This window comes from Arachis duranensis, chromosome 3 (assembly GCF_000817695.3).
Source record: "Arachis duranensis cultivar V14167 chromosome 3, aradu.V14167.gnm2.J7QH, whole genome shotgun sequence".
Lineage (NCBI taxonomy): Eukaryota > Viridiplantae > Streptophyta > Magnoliopsida > Fabales > Fabaceae > Arachis > Arachis duranensis.
In genome coordinates, this window is record NC_029774.3 from 1,510,374 (window position 1) to 1,533,422 (window position 23,049).

General features: G+C 35.3%; 5 protein-coding genes and 1 non-coding gene across 6 annotated transcripts; 3 read left to right on the forward strand and 3 right to left on the reverse strand.

The window, feature by feature from the left end:
* The first annotated feature begins 3,042 nt into the window (after nucleotides 1-3,042).
* On the forward strand, nucleotides 3,043-3,855 carry LOC107476954 (uncharacterized). The gene has a single exon (XM_016096904.3). It carries the CDS (start codon nucleotides 3,125-3,127, stop codon nucleotides 3,542-3,544), a length of 420 nt encoding a protein of 139 aa, XP_015952390.1. The 5' UTR covers nucleotides 3,043-3,124; the 3' UTR covers nucleotides 3,545-3,855.
* A 392-nt stretch (nucleotides 3,856-4,247) lies between these two features.
* On the reverse strand, nucleotides 4,248-6,284 carry LOC107476956 (uncharacterized). The gene is made up of 3 exons (XM_052259761.1): nucleotides 6,133-6,284; nucleotides 5,891-5,998; nucleotides 4,248-4,567 (listed from the first exon to the last, which is right to left on the reverse strand). Exons 1-3 carry the CDS (start codon nucleotides 6,151-6,153, stop codon nucleotides 4,451-4,453), a joined length of 246 nt encoding a protein of 81 aa, XP_052115721.1. The 5' UTR covers nucleotides 6,154-6,284; the 3' UTR covers nucleotides 4,248-4,450.
* Nucleotides 6,285-6,549: 265 nt separating this feature from the next.
* Nucleotides 6,550-10,675, forward strand: LOC107476953 (protein disulfide isomerase-like 1-4). The gene is made up of 12 exons (XM_016096903.3): nucleotides 6,550-7,275; nucleotides 7,605-7,734; nucleotides 8,020-8,185; nucleotides 8,274-8,392; nucleotides 8,486-8,566; nucleotides 9,017-9,103; nucleotides 9,175-9,249; nucleotides 9,389-9,457; nucleotides 9,539-9,619; nucleotides 9,714-9,848; nucleotides 10,036-10,092; nucleotides 10,205-10,675. The coding sequence occupies exons 1-12, from the start codon at nucleotides 6,671-6,673 to the stop codon at nucleotides 10,334-10,336; spliced, it is 1,737 nt and encodes a 578-aa protein (XP_015952389.1). The 5' UTR covers nucleotides 6,550-6,670; the 3' UTR covers nucleotides 10,337-10,675.
* A 305-nt stretch (nucleotides 10,676-10,980) lies between these two features.
* LOC107476952 (pentatricopeptide repeat-containing protein At1g79540) lies at nucleotides 10,981-17,657 on the reverse strand. Its single transcript, XR_008007061.1, has 3 exons — nucleotides 17,344-17,657; nucleotides 12,092-14,911; nucleotides 10,981-11,726 (listed from the first exon to the last, which is right to left on the reverse strand). It is a non-coding gene; the product is annotated as a pentatricopeptide repeat-containing protein At1g79540 (transcript).
* On the reverse strand, nucleotides 11,400-12,343 carry LOC127739600 (uncharacterized). The gene is made up of 2 exons (XM_052259217.1): nucleotides 12,092-12,343; nucleotides 11,400-11,726 (listed from the first exon to the last, which is right to left on the reverse strand). Exons 1-2 carry the CDS (start codon nucleotides 12,341-12,343, stop codon nucleotides 11,400-11,402), a joined length of 579 nt encoding a protein of 192 aa, XP_052115177.1.
* A 2,498-nt stretch (nucleotides 17,658-20,155) lies between the features above and the next one.
* LOC107477100 (classical arabinogalactan protein 9) lies at nucleotides 20,156-21,109 on the forward strand. Its single transcript, XM_016097064.2, has one exon. The coding sequence runs from the start codon at nucleotides 20,311-20,313 to the stop codon at nucleotides 20,818-20,820; it is 510 nt and encodes a 169-aa protein (XP_015952550.1). The 5' UTR covers nucleotides 20,156-20,310; the 3' UTR covers nucleotides 20,821-21,109.
* Nucleotides 21,110-23,049: the final 1,940 nt, after the last annotated feature.

Consider the following 23,049-nt stretch of genomic DNA (forward strand, 5'->3'; position numbering starts at 1 on the left):
TCCAATTTGTCTAATTTTCATTTTAAGATACATATTTAATATTTTAAATTGTATATTTTTATATAATTTTTAATTTTTAATAAATTAGACAAGAAAATTTAAATACCATAACCATCACAAAAAAAAGGTTGACAATATTACTATGTTCGGTGGATATGGCTTCGGATTCCTTACTTTTGTACCCCTCATTTCATACATTATATTATAATATTATATGCATACATAAACTAATGAATGAGCTAATTAATTCACCTCATACCTTCATATATTTTATGTCCATTTTATATATGTGTTTTAGGTACTCGATAAAGTTATATGGGCACACTCTTTGTTGAAAAAAGGCACTCATAAATAGTTAAATTATCATTAGTAATTACTTAGTGTTTTGTTAATTTATAATTATCATACAAATGGAAATTTAAAAATGGCCACTAATTTTAATTACTACGTGAATCTAAATCACACCCAAGATTAAAAAAAAAGTTTCATGATAGGTTGATGTACAAATGCAATGATAGAATTATGAATTGAATAATATAATTGAAGAAAATGACTCTTGGCTTTATATAGTCTTATTTTCTTAGATAAGGTTGAAGAAAAATATATAAAATGAAGATATTAGCCGCATATTCTAATTTCAAGGGGATATCCTTGATGGAACATTTTAAATTATTACAACAATCATAATCATATGTAATGGTGAATATCATCATAAGTTAATAAGCAACTTAATTAGGGAAAAAAGAAGAAGAAGTAACAAGATGAAACCTTTACTACAATTTATTGAAACTTTTTTCAATATCAAATTATCAATGTAATGGGGCATAGGAGTTACATTAATTATTCCTATGCATTTTTATCAACATAAACATAGAAGATTCTCGAAACAACCTATGTAGATATTACTATTTTATATGATATATCTATGCATAAGATGTAAATAACTTTTAAATATTCATTTTAGCCAAAATAGGATCCAACTATAGGTTTTTTGGAACAAGTATATGAAGTGCCTTTTGAATGGTTAATATTAGTTAAATTTTTTTATTTATAAAAATTCTCATTTTTTTAGAAGATTTAAAATTTAAGATTTAATGTTTATAATTTAAGATAAAACATAATTTATAAAAAGATTTATATTGGGGGGCTCTTTGTTTGTTTTATGGTGTTATAGGGCTCCTTTTTTTTTGGATAGTTTTTTACAGGGGTTTAAGGCTCTTTGTTTTATTGTAAATCATAGTCTATATCCATATTTTGGTATGGGTTTTATATTTTCACATCCATTGGGCCGAGTATAAGCCCACCCAAGTGATGTTTTTTCTTTGCACGTAAAAGTGAAACCGATTGATTTTAATTAGTTTGTTATGAATTATTATTTGAATTTGTGTTTGGAGAAAAGTGTTAGAGATATAATTATTCATGTTGCCTCCTTCTATAACTTAATCTTTGCAAATATTTGTATTATATTAATAAATTTTTGTACTCTTCAACAAAAATTTTTATGCTAAAAAAGCGCAATAATAATAATAATAATAATAATAATAATAATAATAATAATAATAATAATAATAATAATAATAAAATTATGAGAATCACAATGCAAACATAGTAAACATATGCGGTGCAATGGAGGAAGTAAAGAGAATCACAATTGCGATCCACTTCTCTGCACAAAGGCATGAAAAGTAACTGAACATAACAACAATGAATAATACCCAGAAAATGAGAGAGAACAAGCATGAAGTGCTGACATCTTCTTTAATTAACATCACAAGTTATATTCACCCCATTAAGTTGTATTCTTGAACTATATGTGCTCATTATATTTTGTTTTGTTTTTTTTTTTTCACATCAAACAAATTTACTGTCGCTTATTTTTTTTAGTTTTCAGTATTTTTTAATCTAAAAATCCAAGGATTAATTTGTTGTAATTCTGAGTTTCATTTGATAATTAATAGTTGCTGCATATAAAAGACAGAATTCAAAACTTCTAACATTTAACAAATTTGGGTTGGTCAAATGACTAGGTTACTTATTCGCATAAGCAAGTGTCGTTACTTCAAATTCTTAAATGAAGCTCAAATTTGTGACAGATTAGTCCTTTGTCCGCTGGATCGACAGATATCGTAAGAAACCAAAAAATAGAAAACCTTCAATACTTACTTAAATGGACAAATAAACTCACTATTCAACCAACTCAAGTTGAGTATTCATTCTCATTTATTATTAGATAAAATGGAAAATCTAAATATATGGAGTAAATTGACTGAATACTAAAAAAATGAGTAGACAAAATATTTTTGGTTAATATAATAATATTACATGTACATACACATGGAGTGGATGAGTGGGGAAGTAGAAGTGCAGAACACTAGTACTACTAAGCATTTGTGATATTGCATGCGTTTTGTGGCTTAGCAATAATGTGATGGGGGCAGGCCAAGCATGAAAAGGCCTTTGCTGCCCCTCTAAGCTAAGGCAACCCCATGCTTTTAATTACTTCTACTCCTCCACGTAGCGATAAAGCTAAGCACAAACCTTCCAACTAATAATCTATCCCATACAGCCATTTCTTAAACCTCCTCTCCTTCACAAAGCAATGATGTGATGAATTAATTATCATATGATTTTATTCCCTAACTAGTATCAATTTGCTTGTAATGTATGCATATGAGTATGGGCACTCAAGTAGTTCGAAGCCATGAGGAAATTATAAGCATCATTCTCACTCAAAGCCACCCCAAGAGGATTCATCAAGTACAAAAATAAGCAATAACCTTGTGAGAAAAATGTTGTATATGACCAAAATGCCACTAATCAATACAATTCTTAATTTGGTTCAACTGTGGACTTATACAAGTATATAATCATGGGCAGTTTGGGAATTACACAGCAATCAATGTTAGGGGTTGGGGTCAGCTGAAAGCAAAACCCATAATTCTGTTCCCCCCTTCATTGGCCTCCTTTTCCCAACACATAAATTCAAGCACAAGGAACAACCACTTCCTCAAGATACTATAAAAGCCATTGGAAGCTCTCCAACAAGTTTTCATCCAAAAGCTACTACCTATTTTCTCTTCTTCTAAGTGGTTTACACAATACCAGATAGACCAAAAAGAAAAAAATGAGTCGCATTGGTTTATTTTTCCTCTTCCTCCTTTCTACAATACTTGTGTCTATTGCTAGTGGCCAAGAAAGAGCTCCTCATGGCCTTGAATATGAGAGTCCTATAGCTTTCTCACCATCAGCATATGATTTCTTTCATCCTAATGCACAAAAGAAAAATGAGACCAAGGACCCTTGTTCTGCATCAAAATGTTCACCTTTGCCTATGGCAGCACAAGTGGAAGCAACTCAAGTATATGAAAACAAAGCATTGGCAACACAGAAAGGTAGGAAACAAATTGGAGTTGGTGCTGTGGCCGGCATTGTCTTCGCTGTTGCTTGTGCTGTGCTTCTGGCCATGGGAATATACTATGTAAAGGTCACTCGCCAAGCAAACATGAGTAGAACAACCAACAACAGTGTTCAGTGTCATGCATAATATGCCTTCTATGGTCCTATGGCAGATTAAAAAAAAAAACTATAGCTTATAGCAAGGTTGAAACTTGACCTCACCACCCAAGTTCCTTAAAAATCCTTCCCTAACAATATCTGCGTGTGTATGTAATGTATCTAAATTTTCTTGTTTCTTACCAGTAGTAACCTTAATCTTCGTTCTTTATGGTTAGCTAATGCATCTAAGGTTATGATAGTGATCAATTTCAAATTTGGATGTCATCACAAAGTGTTACAAGCTTCTAATTGGGATGTTCCAACTTCTCACCATTACAAACTAGTGAAACTACCAACTTTTGTGGAGTTTTATATTTGACTTCCAAAAAGGAAAGCATTTCTATTTGAAAGTTCCTCAACCAAATCAAGAGCAATAGTGAAGCAATGAAGCAACTTATTCCCCCTGGGGTCTACTATAGTCTAATACCTCATCTTCCTTGCTAGTCTATGAATTAATGCCGTAACAAATTAGATACATTCTCGCAGAATTTGAAACCAAGAACTACCATAAAGAGGCTCACATCAAGACGATTATAAGTCATAAATTATAGATGACAGCCATTAATGTAAAACATTCAGTGCATTTTATAGACAACAGCCAACAGGCACCTCCAACATGCTAGAGAATGCCAGAGGAGAGATTGTAAAACAGTATGTAAATTACAATTCATAAATTAGTGGGTGCGGGGGAATAAAATCAGGAATCTTGATCTGTATATTGAAGCATCATTTGAGTATTGTAGTACATTGGTCTACAAATAACTGCCCGTGTACACAACGGTTTAGCAAATAATTGAATGTGATGGTAAAAAGGAGGGCAAGTATTGCATGTTTTGATTTCACAATTACAAAAGTTGAAACATCAATATTGAAAATAAAATTACTCATAACATTTCTACCATCCACGTGAGCTGAGAGACTTTATCAAAGGTCCAAATGTTTGATCTACAGCTTTGTTCCATATATGTGCAAATTCAGAATGGGATTTCTTAGAAAATGAGGGTTGTCTGACCTAGAAGAGCATAAAAACCAAATGGTTAGCATTTAAATGTAGTAAGTCCAAATTGAAATTTACAACAAAAGGGTAGCAGAGCATGGAATATAGCATGCCTGTTAATTTCACAAAAGAAAAATAACAGAATAGCTCAAGAACGTGGACTTAAAATCACATGGCACACATTCTATGTATAAGAAGCATAACCCAACATATGGAAACAGAGGAGAGTGGAAGATAGTTGAAGTCCAATTCGAAGAATGGTCAGCAAGAAAGACATCATGGTACCTTATAATGCTATACCTGGATTCATTCAACAGCTAATCATGTTTAGTAAAAACTTGATATCATGCCCAAGGACAAACAAGAACATCAACTTTTTCATATTGATTTTGTCAATCACTGTGGACAAGTGAACATGTGTTTAGTGAAGCTTTGCTGCATATCCAACTGCCACATCTTAGCCTGAAGGTAGTTCCAGCAACTAAGTAACAATAAACATATAGCTTCCGACCAGGCTGACAAATTATGATATTGCCCTTTTAAAAAGAGTAATGTTATATAGCAAGCCATTCCACCCCAACCAAACTAAACACACCATTAGAGTCAGCATAGTGTACCTATGAAATAGTGGGGAAGAAAAATTCACATATGAGCTTGAAGAAACTCTGTTTCCCAATTTGGGGAAGTTCCAAACTGACCCTCATAAGATTTAAACTAGGAATAAATTAGCTTCTTAAAAAAAGAGAGAGAAAGAAACTAAGAATAAATTAGAAACTCAACTTATTATCTAATCAATCATAAGAATTCCTTTCGACATTATAACAACACGAAAGCTTTGTCCATTAGGTGAGACTGGCTAGATCATATGAACGGAATAGTGCCCTATCGCAAACTATGCTAATAGTCTAACCATTTAAGTCTAAATAATTTTTTTAATGGTTCTTGCATAGTATTTCTTGGTCTCCTTTTACCTTTAGCTACTGAGCTACCCTATATGCACATGATCAAGCCACTCATCACAAGATTCTACCCTCTATACAACAATTTTTGTCTCTAAGTCCAAATCTGAGATTCTACCAACCATTTTGACACAAAGTTTACAGAAACATCTGAGACTAAAACAGGGGGCAGCTTGCAAGAAGGACCCTAAATTAAGCAACAGATACAAGGCATAAATAAAACCTCATAACTGAGAACAGACATAGTATTCTCTCTCGGGCATTCCAACAAACAGTTGGTGCACAAGACGAACAATCACTTAATAATTTCTCAAATTCAATACAGATAAAGTTGCATTTTCACTAAAAGATGAATTCTCATCATTTATGTTATTTTGACCTGAGATTGAGATTGGACGTTGGAGATGGAAGAGTAGATGTTTCTTCGCTGCTCCAGAACCACCGCGCCGGTCAATACCACTCCCAGTGTAGCTCCAAGTAGCCGCTCCTATCCATTCATTCACACACCCCAAAAAAAAAAGCGATGATTTTTTTTGTTTGAAACAACAAAACACAAACATAGAAAGATAGAATCATGGAATCGTAAGAGAGTTGAATTTCATGCTTGAAGAGGGAGTGTACCTGGGTGAGTATGCTAATCATCGTCTTCGCTTATTGTTTTTCTCTGCAACAGATTTGTCGGAGCAATGTTTGTTCCCAATTGCGGTCTTCCCCAACCAGAGCAATCACCACGCAATTTCTCTCTTTTTGTTTCGAGAGAAGGCATCATCACATCGCTGCTACCCAACGACGTCGTATTAGCTATTACTTCATTGGGCCTCATTATTGGGCCTCTCAACGAAGCCTTTTACATTATTTCTCTCTTTTTGTTTTCTTGGGCTCTAAGCCCCCTTGTAAACCAAAAATAAAGGTTTAATAAACTTACCTATCTCTAATTTTTTGTTATAGCATCCAAATTAATGCCTATTGAGTAAATCCGCATTAACTAAAGGCCTAAAGTCAAAAGGCTTCTAATCCCATATTTTGGTCAAAGCCCAACTTAACTGTTAACTCAGCTGACAGCTTGAATCTGGGTCTCCACTCTCAACTTCACTTCACTCACTTCCCCGGCGAAACCCGAAAACAACTCCGTTTGGTGTCGTACACTCCTCAAACGACAATGCCGAGCCATAAACGACTCGTCGTTTTGCTCTCCCTCACTACTCTACTTCTCTTCTCCTCCTTCACCCTCACTTCAACGAAGAAATCCGCTCAAAACGACAATACCGCCAACGAAAACGACGACGAGGATCTCAGCTTCCTCGAGGAACCGGACGAAGCTGCCACCACCGCACACCACCACGCCGACTCCAACTTACCAGATCCCGACGGCGACGACGAGGACCTCGAACTCGACGAAGACGACGACAACGATTACGGCGACTTCTCCTCTTACTCCCCCTCGCACTTCGAGGCAGAACAACCGCCGTGGGATGTGGACGACAAAGACGTCGTCGTATTGAAGGAACGGAACTTCACGACCATAATTGAGAACAACCAATACGTGATGGTGGAATTCTACGCGCCATGGTGCGGGCATTGCCAAGCGTTGGCGCCGGAGTACGCCGCTGCCGCCACGGAGCTGAAGAACTACGGCGTCGTCCTGGCAAAGATTGACGCCACGGCGGAGCAAGAAGTGGCGCACGAGTACGACGTTCAGGGCTTTCCCTCCATCTTCTTCTTCGTCGATGGAGAGCACAAGCCTTACACTGGCCACAGGACAAAGTAAATTTACTTTCCTAACCTTCTGTCTCTCAGTTTTTCCTTCGATTTCAATTACTTGTTTATTTTTATTGATTTTAATGTAATTAGATATTCAGTTAATTTTTTGCATTGTTTTTATGTGTGCTTTCATATGCTCCTATTACATTTTTTGCAAACTAATGCTTTTGCTGATATAAGTGGTTTAGGCAAAATAATGAACTGATAAAGTCACAGTTTTACAAGTTTTACTGAGAGGTTTATGTTTGTATATGATAGTTTGGTATTAATTTGTATGTTAATGCCACTTTGTGATTCTTAAGTTGGAAATGATTTTGTTTGTTTCAATTCAGGGATGGTATTGTGACTTGGGTTAAGAAGAAGATAGGGCCTGGGGTGTACAACATTAGTACGGCGGATGATGCCGAACGCATATTGACGTCTGAGAATAAAGTTGTCTTGGCCTTCCTCACCACTCTAGTTGTAAGTGTTTGGATTTCTTGAATTTGGTCATATATCCGTTTTACCATATACCAAGTTGGTTACTTGGTTGCCTTTTTATCCTTGTTTAAAAGTAGGGGCTGGGAAATGGAAGTAGAATTTGTTTCATTTTTTCAATTTCTATGTCCATTTCAAGATAACTTGATGAAATTGTAGTCTCATTCTTCAGACTAAGGTGGTTCCATCATAGTTAAATGAAAATACTCCGCTGCATTTCCTAATCAAATCAATGGATTTATCATTTTGTTTGTTATTATATGCATGCAGGGTTCTGAGAGTGAGGAGCTAGCTGCTGCATCCAAACTTGAGGATAATGTCAATTTTTATCAAACTGTGGTTCCTGATGTTGCAAAGCTTTTCCATATTGACCCAGAAGCTAAACGCCCTGCTTTGGTGTTGGTTAAGAGGGAGGATGAGAAGCTCAGCTATTTTGGTGCGCTTTCTTTCTTGTCCTTCTCTTTTAACTGTCCCTTGATGAAAACCAGAGAGTCATTCCGAGTTCTTTTCACCTTGCCTCTCAGATGGCAAATTCGTAAAAGCAGAAATAGCAGACTTTGTAGCCATCAACAAGCTTGCCTTGGTTACAACTTTCTCAAAAGAAACTGCCCCATTAATCTTTGAAAGTAAAATCAAGAAACAGGTAATTATTTGTGTCCGCATCTTTTTATATTTGTTAAAGTAGGAAGCAACATTCTTTTAAAGGACTATTTTCTAACTCTATTGTGTGTTGTAGTTGTTGCTGTTTGTGACTAAGAAAAATTCAGATAAGTTTTTTCCAATTTTCGGAGAAGCAGCAAAACTTTTCAAGGGGAAGGTATAGTTTCTCACAGGTTATTACTTAATACTCTGTTATGGCATTCTTCAGATGGAGTCTAGACAGATTTCTATATTCTTTTTAGTTAACGAAATAATTTGTTTTTATCTACACTAGTCTGAACTAGTTTTAAATTTTACGAATACTCTGTGAGTATATAGGAACTAACACTAATCACCTTGTCCTTATTCGTAAAATTATCACAGTTCTGGCATTTTATGTTTGATACTACTAAGTACTGGGAGCTTAATGTGTTGTCTACTGATATCTCAAAATTGATCTTTCTTTCTTTCATCATGCATTTTGTTCATATAATCTCATGATAATATTGAAGAAATAATAAATTCTAATTTCTCACATATAATAATAAATTTATAATTTATTCACCTGCCATTCCCTTCAAAAGAATCTTTGAGCTATATATTTCTAATGTTCAATTATCTGTTGCAGCTGGTCTTTGTTCATGTGGACATGGACGATGTAGATGCTGGAAAGCCTGTAGCAAGCTTCTTTGGCATCACAGGAAAAGGTCCCAAAGTAATGGAACCACCACCCTTTCTTCGTTTTATCCAAGTATGTCAGAATGAAACTCATCGTATCTTGCATAGGTACTTGCATATATTGGAAATAATGATGGGAGAAAATTTTTATATGATGGTGAGGTGACTGTTGACAATATTAAGGTACGCTTCTTTCTACTTGTCAGGGACTCTGTTCATTTTGTTATCATGTTAATGAATGTGCATGAATGCTATCTTCTATCTTAGTTATGTTTGAAATCTTGGTTGTGGCTGAAAATTCCATGTATGCTTTTTTTCTTAGGCATTTAGTGAAGATTTTCTTCATGAAAAGTTAAAGCCTTTCCTCAAGTCAGATCCAGTTCCAGAAACTGTGAGTTATTTTCATTTTCCATAAATGTTCTTTTGGCCTGGTATTTTAGCCACTGATCTAACATGTATGCTAACTTGGTAGAATGATGGTGACGTAAAAATTGTTGTCGGGGATAACTTCGATGACATTGTCTTGGATGAGTCAAAGGATGTTCTCCTTGAGGTACAATAATACTTGTTCCATAGCTTGCAAGAGTCATTTTCTACTTTTGTTGGTAAACATAGATCATATTAACAAGTTGTCGTTGTAATATTAGCTTTATGCTCCTTGGTGTGGCCACTGCCAAGCACTGGAACCAACATATAATAAACTTGCAAAGCATCTACGTGGTATTGATTCTATTGTGATAGCCAAGATGGATGGTTCAACAAACGAGCATCCCAGGATAAAGGTAACTCAGATTTAAAGTATATGTTGGTATCATATTGTTTGTACTGTTGCAATTATATCAATTAAAACAACGTATTCTCCAACCGATAGTATAGTTTGAATATTGAATTAAGCATTACAATGGAAGCCATTATAACAATCCTTTCAATGAATTCTTGTGTACTGAATGAATTATATTTACTTTGCAGACTGACGGATTCCCCACAATTCTCTTCTTCCCAGCAGGAAAAAAGAGTTCTGACCCTGTATGTGAATACGAAATGAGAGCACATATTTATGTCTATTCAGCTTTGCTGGATCTGCATGATATTTTTCGTTAAATGATCTTAAATATTTTTCAACTGATCGTGCCTGCAGATTACTGTCGATGTGGACCGTACGGTGGCAGCATTTTATAAGTTCCTGAGGAAACATGCATCAATCCCATTCAAGCTCAAGAAACCAACCTCAACTTCTAAAGCAGGTTCTGGTGTCAAGGATGAACTATGAGGAGTAGAATGGCATTTCTATTTATAGTTACTTAGAGAGATGATAGCATAGTTACACAAATTGCAGGAGGAATGGAAAAGAATGCTAGAGAGGTAACGTGTATTTGGGGTGAGAATTTATTTATTTATTAATTTATAGATTGAAAGAACCTTGAAATCTTAGTATATAATATGTTCACTTAAAAGGGGTACAAGAATAAATTGTGCATGTGTTGTAAGGATCTACTTGGATGCACTTGTTCTATTTTTCTTTTCTATGCTGCATAAGCGAACTAAGACGACAAATGGAACCTTGTGGTGTAAGTCTTCATCTATTCAATCAAACAAATCAAATATATATATGTTGGTCACAAGTAATTTGGTGAAAGTGGATTAACAGTTAACTTTTTATTCGAGTTCTACTAAAATGAATTGTTGTTCAACTCTTGTGTATATAAGGCAATTATGTTTTCTCGGTATATTAATTTTATTTATATTATTCAAAGCAAGACAAGATATTTATTTTAAATGTATTTTTGAGATGTTGAAATTTAAAAATAAAGTACTTTTTTTCTAACTTGTAATTTTAAAAATAATTTGTTCATTATGTATTTATTACTAGAATCAAAATAAAAGAACTAAATTAGCAAAATGAGGTCTAGATATTGAATTGTTACTGCTTTTGCCAAAATAAAGAGTCACCCTCTGGATTAATAGAAACAGAATTCGCATAATTACAAGTTTGATTTACTAGCTGAAAGTGCGAGCATGGCCAATTGAATGCTACTACAATGCCATAATTACAAGTTTGATTTACTAGCTGAAAGTATATGTATTAGTAGTTGCCATCTTGTACCTGTAATATTTTAATACTATGATAATTTCTGGGATAAATTTGAGTATAATTTCTCATCTCTTTAAGAAACTTCGTTATAAAATTCCGCAAAAGCATATTAACTCGGAATGCTGTCAAACAAAGCTTCACAAACTATCTTCCACTTTTTTCATCATTGTCTTTTTCTAATTCCAAGGCCCAAGCACAACGTTTAGGTGCTCCATTTTCCGGGATTGGTCGATCATCTATACTACTCATCAAGTTGCACCGTATATATAGATTCATGCATTCTCCAATAAGGCAACTCTAAATGAATTTGTTTACTTAACTTCGTCACATAATCTTCCCAAGCAGCAATTGCAGCCACAATTCCTGTCCAGTCAAAGCAAATGCCTCCATTTTCTTCCAAAGGCATACTCCCAAAAACCTTCAATACCAAATGTTCATCATTCAAAAGTACAGACTTCAGACAGTTGATCTTCTCCTTGTCCTTATCTGAAAGTTTTAGCACGTTCCTGTGCACATTCAATGCCTTGGTCTTTAAGGCAGATCCTTGCCAACAATAGAAATGGATGACCTGGTTGGCAGAAGGACTCGAGTCAGTAGTTGCCAAAAAGTCTCCACAATAAATTACATGAAATCAGCTATGATGCATAAACAACTGTAGTAAATGAGGTTAGTGAAAAATAAAGGACTATATTTTAGTTAAAAAAAAACAAAACATGTTAGTTCTATTTTAATAAAAGTGCAGAAAGCACTAGTTGATGTAAAGTATTCTCTTTGTAAATCAAATTGCATGAATTTCCTGCATTGATGAACGGCCAGACTTTGAATAAACTGATAGGTTTCTTTCTTCTCTCTTTGTAATCATCATCTCTTTTTCTTAAAAAATTCCTTTTATTAATAAATGAATAAATCTACCAAAAGGATTCTTATAAATACCTGCAGTGCATGCAAAATATTGACAAATTCATGGTCTAACAACTCATCTCCTCTTACTAACTGCACTGGCTTCACCAGTAATTCAGATACATCCGAGTCACAGGCACTGTCTTCGGATATAGAAATGCCATATCCAAGACTATGAAGTCTGGCCCAACACATATTAAAACCAAACTGGTCATTGGAAGCTTGATCCTGTGAAAAACAATACATATCACAGGATGCAGGCAGAGGAAGATACGATGCAGCCATGTCCTTATGTAATAGGTGTTGTGAAAGGAGAGAAACAAGCTTCACATCCTCATCATGGGAACCATCACGAGTGAACCATAAAGTAAGCGTTAGTCTTTCTCCATCAGTTATCTGTCAATGAAAAATATCACATAACAAAGAATAAAGAATAATATCCATCTTGAATAGTCGGAGTTATTCAATCATTCAAAATTCTGCATTTTATTGCTCCTCCTTCTCCTTAGCCGTCGAATAACGTACATTGCTTTGTCATACTGATGTGAATTCAAACAGTATCCATGGGACTGCATCCTATCAACAAGATCAATAGCATAGTACTTTTTATCTATCGAAAGAATGAGACATTTGAGGAGCTTGTTACAAATTCTTGGCCTCAACATGAAACTTTTTTCTAGGGTGTAGAGGAATATGTTTACTGCATCATCCAGCTTCCCTTCCTCACAGAGAATATCAATCAAATGTACACAACTTGTAGGATTGATATTAATATTGAACTCACCAAGAACAGAAAATATAGCTAATACTTCATCTACTTTTTTTTACCATACAGAACCCAGTAATTAGAATTGTGTATGGAGCTAAATTAAAATCTCTACATTTGAAGTCCATTTCCAGTAAGCCTCGAATTACTTCTTTCACATTTCCTCTGATAAAATGGTTCTCCAACACGTTGATTGAATCATTATCCCACCTCGGAAGGCTTTTCAGATATTCAAAGTAAAGATTGAAGGCCATCGAGACCTTCCCCTTTTTGTTTAACCAGCTCATATGGGCATTAGAATTTGATAATCCAGGTTGACAACCATGCTTCAACATATGTTCACGGATCTTAAAGGCGTCATCTTCTCTGTTAGCCCTATAAAGTCCATCAACAAGTGTCCCATAAGTAATAGAATCAGGTGAGATCCCCTTTAGTTGCAGCTCCTTGAAAAGCTTGATAGCAGCGTTGATATTACCAGTTTTGCAAAAACCATTGATTAAAATGTTGTATGTGATAATGTTAGGCACAACCCCACTCCCAGCAAGTTGTTTGAGAAGCTTGTAAGCATTCAAAACTTCACCAGCCTCGCACATTTGCTCCACCTTTTTCTGGAGACTAACACTATCAAAAACCCTGTCAGAACCCTGAGAAAGCCGGAAAAACAAAGATGGGCTTCTCCCAATCTCCATCTCATGCAGTAAAAGGTGTGCTTCCTCAATTCTGCGAGCCTTGCAAAGGCCATGCATCAGAGCACTGAAGGTCACAACTGAAGGGAGACATCCAAGTTTTTCCATCTGATTAAATATCTCCCGTGCCTCTCCAACCATTCCATTCCTACACATGCCACAGATGAGAATGGTGTAGGTGTAAGCATTATGAAACTGTTCGTCCTTGGAAACCTCAAGCTGAAGAGATCTAGCTTGGTCCAAACGACCTATGTCACAAAAACCTTTGATTAATGCATTGTAACAATAGGCATCTGGTACTAAACCCATCCCAATCATCTCATCTAACATCTTTGCAGCTTCACCAACCCTACCCTCTTCGGACAAACCACGTATCATGATAGCATATAAAGTAACATCCGGCACAATTCCCCTCTTAAACATCTTGGTGTACCATACATATGCCTCACTATATCTCTTGGCGTGAATGAAGCTATTTATCAGAGAACAGTAACTCTGCAGATTAAGAGCAAAACCATCTATCCTCAACAAAGACAGCAAAGAAAGCGCTTCATCTGTCCTCCCGTTCTTGCAAAACCCATTAATCAAGACATTATAACAGCGCAAAGTAGGCAAGCACCCATTTTCTTTCATAGTGTTAAACAACCTAAACGCCTCATCAACCTTCTTCCACTGACAGAGGCCATAAATAATAGCCGTATACGTCTTAACATCAGGCAGCACACCCCTCTTGCTCATATCATCGAGCATCTCGAGGGCAGCATTGAAGTTTCCAATCTTACAGAATCCACCAATCAAGAGAGTGTAGGTGTGATCATCTGGCAAAGAATTAGACCTAAGCATAACATTATAGAGCGAAAAAGCCAACACAAACAAGTCTTTCTTGAGCACAACCTTCAAGATAGTGTTATAGGCGTGAGCATCAGGCTCACAATCGAACTCAGACATTCTATCAAAACACTGAATGGCTTCTTCAGCAAGACCCATATAGGAATAGGTCCTTATGAGGGCTCTAACAGATTCAGAACTTATGAAAATCCCAGATTTCTTCAGAAGCTGGAGCGCGTCCCAGTAAAGGGAGCACCACTCCTTAGTGGCGAGAGTGCAACTTACCTCGTTACGGGAATGCTGATCCATGAGGCTCTCGAACTTGAGCGCGACCCACACGCAGAAACGGAGGGGGAGTCGGCGGTTACGATGAGGGAGATCTCGCGTGACGACGGCGGCGTCTGCGTCAGCGGAAGAGTGGTGCTGCGATCGGCAAGGGAGGAACCTTGTGAGCAGTCCGGAAGCATTGTGGAAATGGACTCGTTTCCACAACAGCATAGAGGGATCGGGGTGATGATGGTGGCAGCGGGGCGCTATCTTGTGGCGTTTGGGGAAGAGGGCAACAGGTGAGACCTAAAAACAGAGTAAAGAGTAATAAACTTATAAGTTATAACGAATATCAGAGAGGCTTTTTTAAGTCTCTTTTTGGGGGGCCGATAGATGAAAATGTCCAGAAGACTAATTTAATATTACTAACCACTCAAACATGAAGAGATTATTCCTACCAAGTCATTATAAAAAAGATTTTTTTTTTGTGCCAATGAAGATAACTAGTTACCTACAAGTGTACAACTACCATAAACTTCATAAAAGATAATAAATTTTAGATAGTAGGTAAGAGATTTTAAATTCAAATTATATTGCTAGTTTATTCTAAGAAAAATAATTTTACAATAAACTGCTATGAAACTGCTTGATTTTGTTAATTGTATAAGTGTAGTAGTCAATTCTTAATTGCGTGCGTACTGAAAGCTCCCAAATAAAGAAAAGGCTTAGGCTCCTTTTGGGTATAGCATATTCCAGGCATATTCTTAGCATATCAATCAATCACTATTTATATTTACCATTGAAAACACGTCAATCATTTTAATAATATAGAGTAGACCCACACCAACTAATATGAATCATGCCACAGCCACACAACTGGTTTCTGTAAAACCACATGCACAATAACCATATGATTTGGCCAAACATGCACCTTCCCCTGCTTAATCTTTTTGTAGCATTATTCCAATAAATCATAAAAGTGTAGCTACTATAAGTACAGATGATAAAGAGCATAGGAAAAAGCACAATTCCAATATAATTTTCAGATGGATCATCTCAATTGGAGTTCGTCTTCATGAATTACCAAAAAACAACATATTTATTTACTTCATCCCCTCCGAGCCATGATAAACCGATGTCAATTCATTCATTCGACATATTAATTATGCATAATAGTTTTTTTCAAAAGGAAAAAGAAAACATTCCTTTTATATACTTAAGAACATTGCATAATAATTTAATTATGAATAATGCTTTTGTTTTAGTACCCATCAAAACAATATAATGTATTATCAGTGCAAAAACACTAACAAAATATTGTAGGTGCAAATAAAAAAAAAAAGGTTTCTTTATTAATGTTGTAGCAGAGAGCTAGTAACTCATTTTGGACTATGAATTGATAGATGGGAGAGGTGGGAGAGAAGCAAGACATAGATTTTGTTATATCAACGGGCGACAACTTTTACAATGATGGCCTAACAGGAGTTGAAATAGCAATAGCAATAGCAAGCAACAAGCAACAACATCAGATTCTCAAAATATCAATAGCAATAGCAACAAGAAACAACATCAGATTCTGCAATCAATCATCCAAAAACTAAATCAAATCAATCGCATAGTAAATTAATTGCAAGAACCCTCCGTATGGAAAATCAAAATCGATCAAATACCACACAAATTAAAACAACCAACAAATAAGTGCACCCAAGCAGCTTGCAGAACAACGCACAAAAATTGAAGTACTATATGAAATGAGAGAGTACGGAACTCACAGGAGACGCAGTAGACAAGCCAGCCAAGCATAGTTATCAGAACCGAACCGGCAATCAACCCGGTCATATGACCGGGTCACCGGGTTACTGGTTCAACCGGTGGGTCACCAGTTCACCCGGTTAACCCGGTCATAATCTAAAAAAATATAAAATTATATAAATAAATTTAAAATTATGTATTGAAAATTAAAATGTAAGCCTTTACAAACATAATAACAATAATCAAATATTAATTTTTAGACGTAACTAATAATGTATAAAGAGATAATAAACTAGTTTCTAATATAAATTTAGAGCATCAGAAAGACACAAACAGATTTGGAGTTTCATGTATATATTTATAGGACAAATTTAGAGTTTGATCAATATTTTTCTCATTTTAATTTGCATCTATATCTTCCATAAGAAACATTGCATTATGCAGAACATCACAAATAGAGAAAGAAGAGTTTGAAGCTTCAAGAAATTAGTGAACCGAATTAACTTCATCTTATTCTTCCATCAATGAATCAATTATACACACTTCTTAGAGGGATGCAAGAGTTTTATTTATAACAGAGTTAGAAAAGAGAGAAAGATCAGAGATCAGAAACAAATTCAACACAACAACAACAAGGATCAGTAACAAATTCAACTCAACCCAATTATCCAGCAACAAATTCTACTTCCAGCAACAACCACATTTATGATATGTTCAGCATCAAATTCAACTTACAGCTATGACAACAAATTCTACTTCTAGAATTCTAGCAACAAATTCTACTTTCAGGCAGCAACAAAAGCTTAAACTATGATAACTTTCAAGCAGCAACAAAAAAACTTCAATTCTCCAAATATGATTTACAGCAAATTAACATTAGCTAAATCATAATTTCAGCAACAAACTCAAACTTTGAACAATAAATGCAAGACAATTTACAGCAATAAAATTGAAAGAGGAATAACAGGGCTGAAGCTGAAACTCACATAGACAGAGAGACGAAGCAAGCGTTGATGGAAGACCCGGGCTGAAGCTGAAACCCTAAACCCAGACTCAGGGCCGAGGAAGCGTTGATGGCCGAAGCAGGAAGGCGAGCTTACGAACTATGACAGAGCGCGACAGAGCTTGAGCTGCGACGAGCTTGAGGCTGCGGCGCGAGCTTGAGGCGGCGACAGAGGTTAGGCGGCGACGAGCTTGAGGGGGCGACCAGAGCTTGAGGAGCCAGCGACGGGCTTGAGGCACAGAGTGGCGAGAGAAAAGAGAGGTGAGATGAGTTCTAATTCTAGGTTAGGCCGTTAGGGCACCACGCCACCACGCAAAGGGGGTAAGTGGGGGAGAATAATAAAGAACGACACCGTTTTAACAAAACAAAACAAAAAAAAACATAATCCGGTCCGGGTCACCGGTTTTCATGAAACCCGGCCGGTTCAACCGGTTTTTATTGGTTTATTGCTTAAACGGTTCGACGAGTGGCTTGACCCAACCAGATGACCGGGTGAATGGGTTTTCGGTCGAACCGGCCGGGGTCGAGTCGGGTTTGATAACTATGCAGCCAAGCGCCAAAACATCTTGAATTCTCAGAGGAGGAGGAAGAAAGAATCGGATCTGGCAGGGCGTAGAAACCCTAGCGCCTCGGGTTCCCAAATCGAATCAGGAACAGGGAAAATCCTAGAATCGGGAACAGGGGCGACAAGATGACGGTGCGCAGGACGAAAACGATGAAGGATGGACACCGAGCGAGGAAGAAGAGAGCGAAGTGCGAACAGGGGGTTGAGAAGAAAAATAATTGAGAAGAAGAAAAACAACGTACCACAGTCCACGGAGCCACCCCGCGAAGCTATATGAAGTGGGGCTGAGTAGAAGAAGACAACGTCGGGCACCGATCTCGAAGAAGAAGCTGCGATTGGTGAGACTATGAGAGTGAACAGGGGGAGACTTGGAGCACGACCAGAACGCAGTGAACGATGGCAGTTTCTCACTCCCTACAGCGGTGGCCCTTGAGCACAATGGACGACGGCGGCGCTAAGTCTCTCCTTACGGCGGTGGCGGAGGCTATAACCTAGGGTTGAGAGTTGAGAGATCAGAGAGTCTAAGGAATTGGGGAAATTAGAAATGGCTTGAGGAGGAGGATGTTTTTTTATCCCTAGACAGAGAACCTTAAACGACGACGTTTCATTAGAACCGGCCGGGTCTTGATTCGGTCTGACCGGTCAATTTTTGGCCAGTTCAACGATTCAAAAACAGTTTTGAAGAGAACGGTTTTTGGTAGTGGACCGAACCGTGTTAGAGTCCGGTTCACGGTTGGATCGGTTCAACCGCCCAGTCCGATCCGATTTTCAGAACCTTGATGTTGCATAAGCGAACTAAGACGACAAATGGAACCTTATGGTGTAAGTCTTCATCTATTCAATCAACCAAATCAAATATATATATATATGTTGGTCACAAGTAATTTGGTGAAAGTGGGTTAACAGTTAACTTTTTATTCGAGTTCTACTAAAATGAAGTGTTGTTCAACTCTTGTGTATATAAGGCAATTATGTTTTCTCGGTATATTAATTTTATTTATATTATTCAAAGCAAGACAAGATACTTATTTTAAATGCATTTTTGAGATGTTGAAATCTAAAAGTAAAGCACTTTTTTTCTAACTTGTAATTTTAAAAATAATTTGTTCATTATGTATTTATTACTAGAATTAAAATAAAAGAACTAAATTAGCAAAATGAGATTTGTAATTACCTTACTAGTTACTAGATATTGAATTGTTACTATTTTTATCAAAATAAAGAATCACCTTCTGAATTAATAGAAACAGAATTCGCATAATCACAAGTTTGATTTACTAGCTGAAAGTGCGATCATGGCCAATTGAATACTGCTACAATGTCATATAAAGCTTTTGCCAAGGTAGTAAAGGAGGTAAATTAGACTAATGATTAGGAGTCTTAATTATTTTTCTAATACTTAAAAAAAGTAAAAGTTTAAAATTTTAATTTTTGAAAATATCAAAAAATAAAAAAATTTAAATTTTTTTTGAAATTAGAAAGATAATTAAAAAGATGAGTTAGAATGACAAAAAAAAAAGATGAGTTAGAATTTCCAATTATTTCTCAGTAAATTAAGCTTCTCAAGTTAAAATTAATAATAATCCCTTTTTTCTTTTGGTCAAGAATAATAATCCGAGTTTGAGTTTGGAGAAAAACATAGGACTTCTTTGTGCTAAAGGCTCTTTAGTTTTTAGATTGGGCCATAGGAGTTAAAAGAACTAGTTAGTTATTGGACAATATCTATCCAAATAAGGTAGAACACCTCCTATTAAAAGAAAAATAATATTTATACCACGTTCTAAATTCCTGATTATGGCAAACGTATAATTTTGGTGCTCCAAAATCCATATCAGTGTGTTGCTAATTTGCTATCACATTACAAATACATAATAGCACTTAGACATCCATTTTCAAAACGGCTGCATTATCTCAAGCCAAATGGAAATAAAAAAAAATCTAAAATTATTCTATCAAACTTGTAATGGTTTTCTTTCTTGTGTGTGAATAGTGGTGTAAAATTCAGTTTCCCTTGTCATAAATTACGTACTGCACACATGACTTAATAAATAAGAGCATGAAAACAAAAAAGATTCACATTCCTTCCTTACGAAGCTTCTTCACTTCTCGCTGCTACACAAATGAGTTGACAGTTGTGTTACGATCCAGTGAATCGCGTCAACTTTACATTACTTTTACACCGCCTACGTGTCCCTATTTAATTGGTACCACCCTCTCATAAACAAACCTCATCACTATATCACCATATATACACGCTTTTCAGATCTACTCAGATTTCCGTTCCCTTCAAAACAGTTTCTTCTCTCTTTCATCGCAATTTCAATTTTCACTTCACCAATCTCAGATCCACGCATTGTTACTTCCATTCAGTTCAACTTGTAACCAATGGCGAAGAATCCTGCACTCGCAAGATTCTCCGTTCTGGTTATCCTCCTCATTGCTTCATTCTCACTTAACCTCGCTCTCGCCGCCGATTCGCCGCCGGAACCTCTTTCCGACTCGCCTACACCGTCTCCTTCACCGGCACACTCTCCTCCCGAGGACGCTCCTACTCCTGCTCCTGCTCCGCTTAGTTCCCCGCCGGCTCCGACTCCGACTGATCCAGATTCGCCTCCGACACCGTCTCCAGCGAGCACTCCCTCTCCATCTACATCTCCATCTCCATCTCCGTCACCTGCGGAGGCTGCCGACGCCGACGGTGTTAACCGCACTGGCGTGAAAGACGAAGAAAGTAAATCGTCCGGAGGAATGAGTTCCGGAAAGAAGGCAGGGATCGCGTTTGGAGTTATTGCGGCTGCCGGCGTCGGCGTGGTTGGATGCATGGTGTATCGGAAGCGCCGGCAGAACATTGAGCGCTCTCAGTACGGTTATGCAGCAAGGAGAGAGTTTCTGTAGAAGAAACAATGAACTGGATTTTGCGCTTATTGTTTCGATTTGTAGTATTCCACCTCTGTTATTAGCTTTTGGCTCAGGTTATACTATTCATCATCGATATTCTAGGTTATTTTTTATTTTTCGTTTTTCCTTTTCAATTTCATTATTCGGATTCTTCTTGTTTGTTGGTGATATGATACTAATTTTCATTTTGTAGAACAAATTTAAAACTGTTTTTGAGTCTTTGATAATTGGCTATTACATTCTTGTAGAGGTTGTTATTAATTCAATATCTCTTGAATTTCAGTTATTACTGTAGGAATAATTTTTATTGCATTTTATTATTGGATTTTATATTATTCGCTATCCCTTCAAATAAATAAAGGACTTTCAATTTGAGTAAAAGATTATTCTTCGTTATTATTCATTTACTGGCCCAATTGTTACTGTTTGTGTGTGTTCTGTATATAAATGTTTACTTTTACGGTTAATATTCAATTTAGTCCTAAATTTATATGCAAATTTTAATTTAATTTTTAAAATTTTAATTAATTTTTTAGTCTTTAAATTTTACAAAAGTGATTTATATTAGTTCATGAGACAATTTTCAGACACAATTCATATTAGTTTTGACGCCGAATTACATACTTTAGGAGAAAAAAATTCAATAAATACTATTTATGATATTTTTTTGGAATAATGGAGTATCAAAATTAAAATGATATCGTTTTACAGAGTTTAACGTGACATTTGACTGTTTATGTCAATGTTTTGTTAATATTTATACATCGAAATTAACCTAAAAAGTCTAACGTGACATTCGACTGTTCATGTCAACGTTCTGTTAACATTTATACATCAAAAATTAGCCTAAAAATTAACGTGAGTCACATTTGCAAAATTTAAAAACTAAATAGAGACAATTAAAATTTTATTAATTAAATTGAGACTCAGGTATAAATTAAGGGATTTAAATTAAATATTATCTCTCATATTTATTTGTATTAATTTTTTTGACTTTTTTATTGATTATAATTTTTTTTGCCCTGAATTATTTATGCTCGTAACTAGGATTTTCAGGTATAATTATAAAGGACGATATGAGAAAATCAGTTAAAATTTATATCAATTGAATAGAAAAAATATTAGGAATACAATTAGCAATAGTAGAATACTTAATTAACCAACTTAAATTAGTCAAATAATTAATTCTATTTACTTATCCGTTTAAATAAAGGTTGGATGTGAATCCTACTTGACGTAAGTGATATTCGTAGAGTTGTATGCTTGGTTCAATTCGCCATGGAATTTCAACTAACGTGAATGAATGATCAATGATAAATACAATTTTGTTTGGTTAAAATAATACTAGCATTTATTATGTGCGATCTAGGCAGTGATTAGAATTAGAAGTAACGGAATAGAAATATGAAATACTATATCTCAGATCATAGCTCATAGCTCACGTGTAGCTGTATAGCATTTATTCGAGAATAAACTATACTTTCTGTCAATAATATTTATGTTTTTTCTTTAAATATTTTTAATATTTAATTATATTTAGTTTTATTTCTAAGCTTTTTTATTTGTGTCAAAAATATTTTTAAAAATTTTTAAAGATAAAATTAAATAAATTAAAAGTATTAAGAATAAAATTAAATAAAATTAAACATTAAAAATATTATAAAAATAAATAACAAAAATTAAGAAAAAAGAATATATTTTGCTCCACTTTTTTATTTCCTTTTTTGGCTATGAACGGAGGATGGGATAACACTTGAAACTATTCATGTTATTTATGAGCTATATAAAAGGGATAGCACTTTTTCTTTTTTAACGTGTTCTTAGGACATGTACACATGTACTAATATTTATCTTTTATATTATTAAAAATAGAGAAAAACTTTAAAGGACTTTAACAATTATTTTGAAAGATAACAAAATTCTTGACAAAAAAATACTCAATTCGATTTATGAGCTTTATTTTTATGGAACTGATTAATCTTTGTGCCAAAAAAAGTTAATATTATTTTTTTTTGGCATAGAAACTAATCAATCCCAAAAAAAATTAAGAATCGAGTTGGTTAATTTTTATATTAAAAAAAATTAATTTGTAAATTTAATATATGTTTTTAGGGTACAAAATAGATAAATTAAAAATTAAAAAATGTAAAAAAATATACCAAATATCTGTAAAAGCGTGCAAATCATTTTTGGCAGAGATGTTATTCCTGATTGAGGTAGTCTCTC

Excerpts from the sequence above, each read along its gene's own strand:
- LOC107476954 (XM_016096904.3), top strand. The coding sequence starts at position 3,125 with ATGAGTCGCATTGGTTTATTTTTCCTCTTCCTCCTTTCTACAATACTT.
- LOC107476956 (XM_052259761.1), bottom strand. The coding sequence starts at position 6,153 with ATGATTAGCATACTCACCCAG. Across the intron at positions 5,999-6,132 it reads TGATTAGCATACTCACCCAG|GAGCGGCTACTTGGAGCTAC; the intron begins GTACACTCCCTC and ends ATGAATGGATAG. Across the intron at positions 4,568-5,890 it reads ACGTCCAATCTCAATCTCAG|GTCAGACAACCCTCATTTTC; the intron begins GTCAAAATAACA and ends ATGCTCTTCTAG.
- LOC107476953 (XM_016096903.3), top strand. The coding sequence starts at position 6,671 with ATGCCGAGCCATAAACGACTCGTCGTTTTGCTCTCCCTCACTACTCTA. Across the intron at positions 8,186-8,273 it reads TGAGAAGCTCAGCTATTTTG|ATGGCAAATTCGTAAAAGCA; the intron begins GTGCGCTTTCTT and ends CTTGCCTCTCAG. Across the intron at positions 9,104-9,174 it reads TCACAGGAAAAGGTCCCAAA|GTACTTGCATATATTGGAAA; the intron begins GTAATGGAACCA and ends TATCTTGCATAG.
- LOC127739600 (XM_052259217.1), bottom strand. The coding sequence starts at position 12,343 with ATGGCTGCATCGTATCTTCCTCTGCCTGCATCCTGTGATATGTATTGT. Across the intron at positions 11,727-12,091 it reads ATATTTTGCATGCACTGCAG|GTCATCCATTTCTATTGTTG; the intron begins GTATTTATAAGA and ends TCTGCCAACCAG.
- LOC107477100 (XM_016097064.2), top strand. The coding sequence starts at position 20,311 with ATGGCGAAGAATCCTGCACTCGCAAGATTCTCCGTTCTGGTTATCCTC.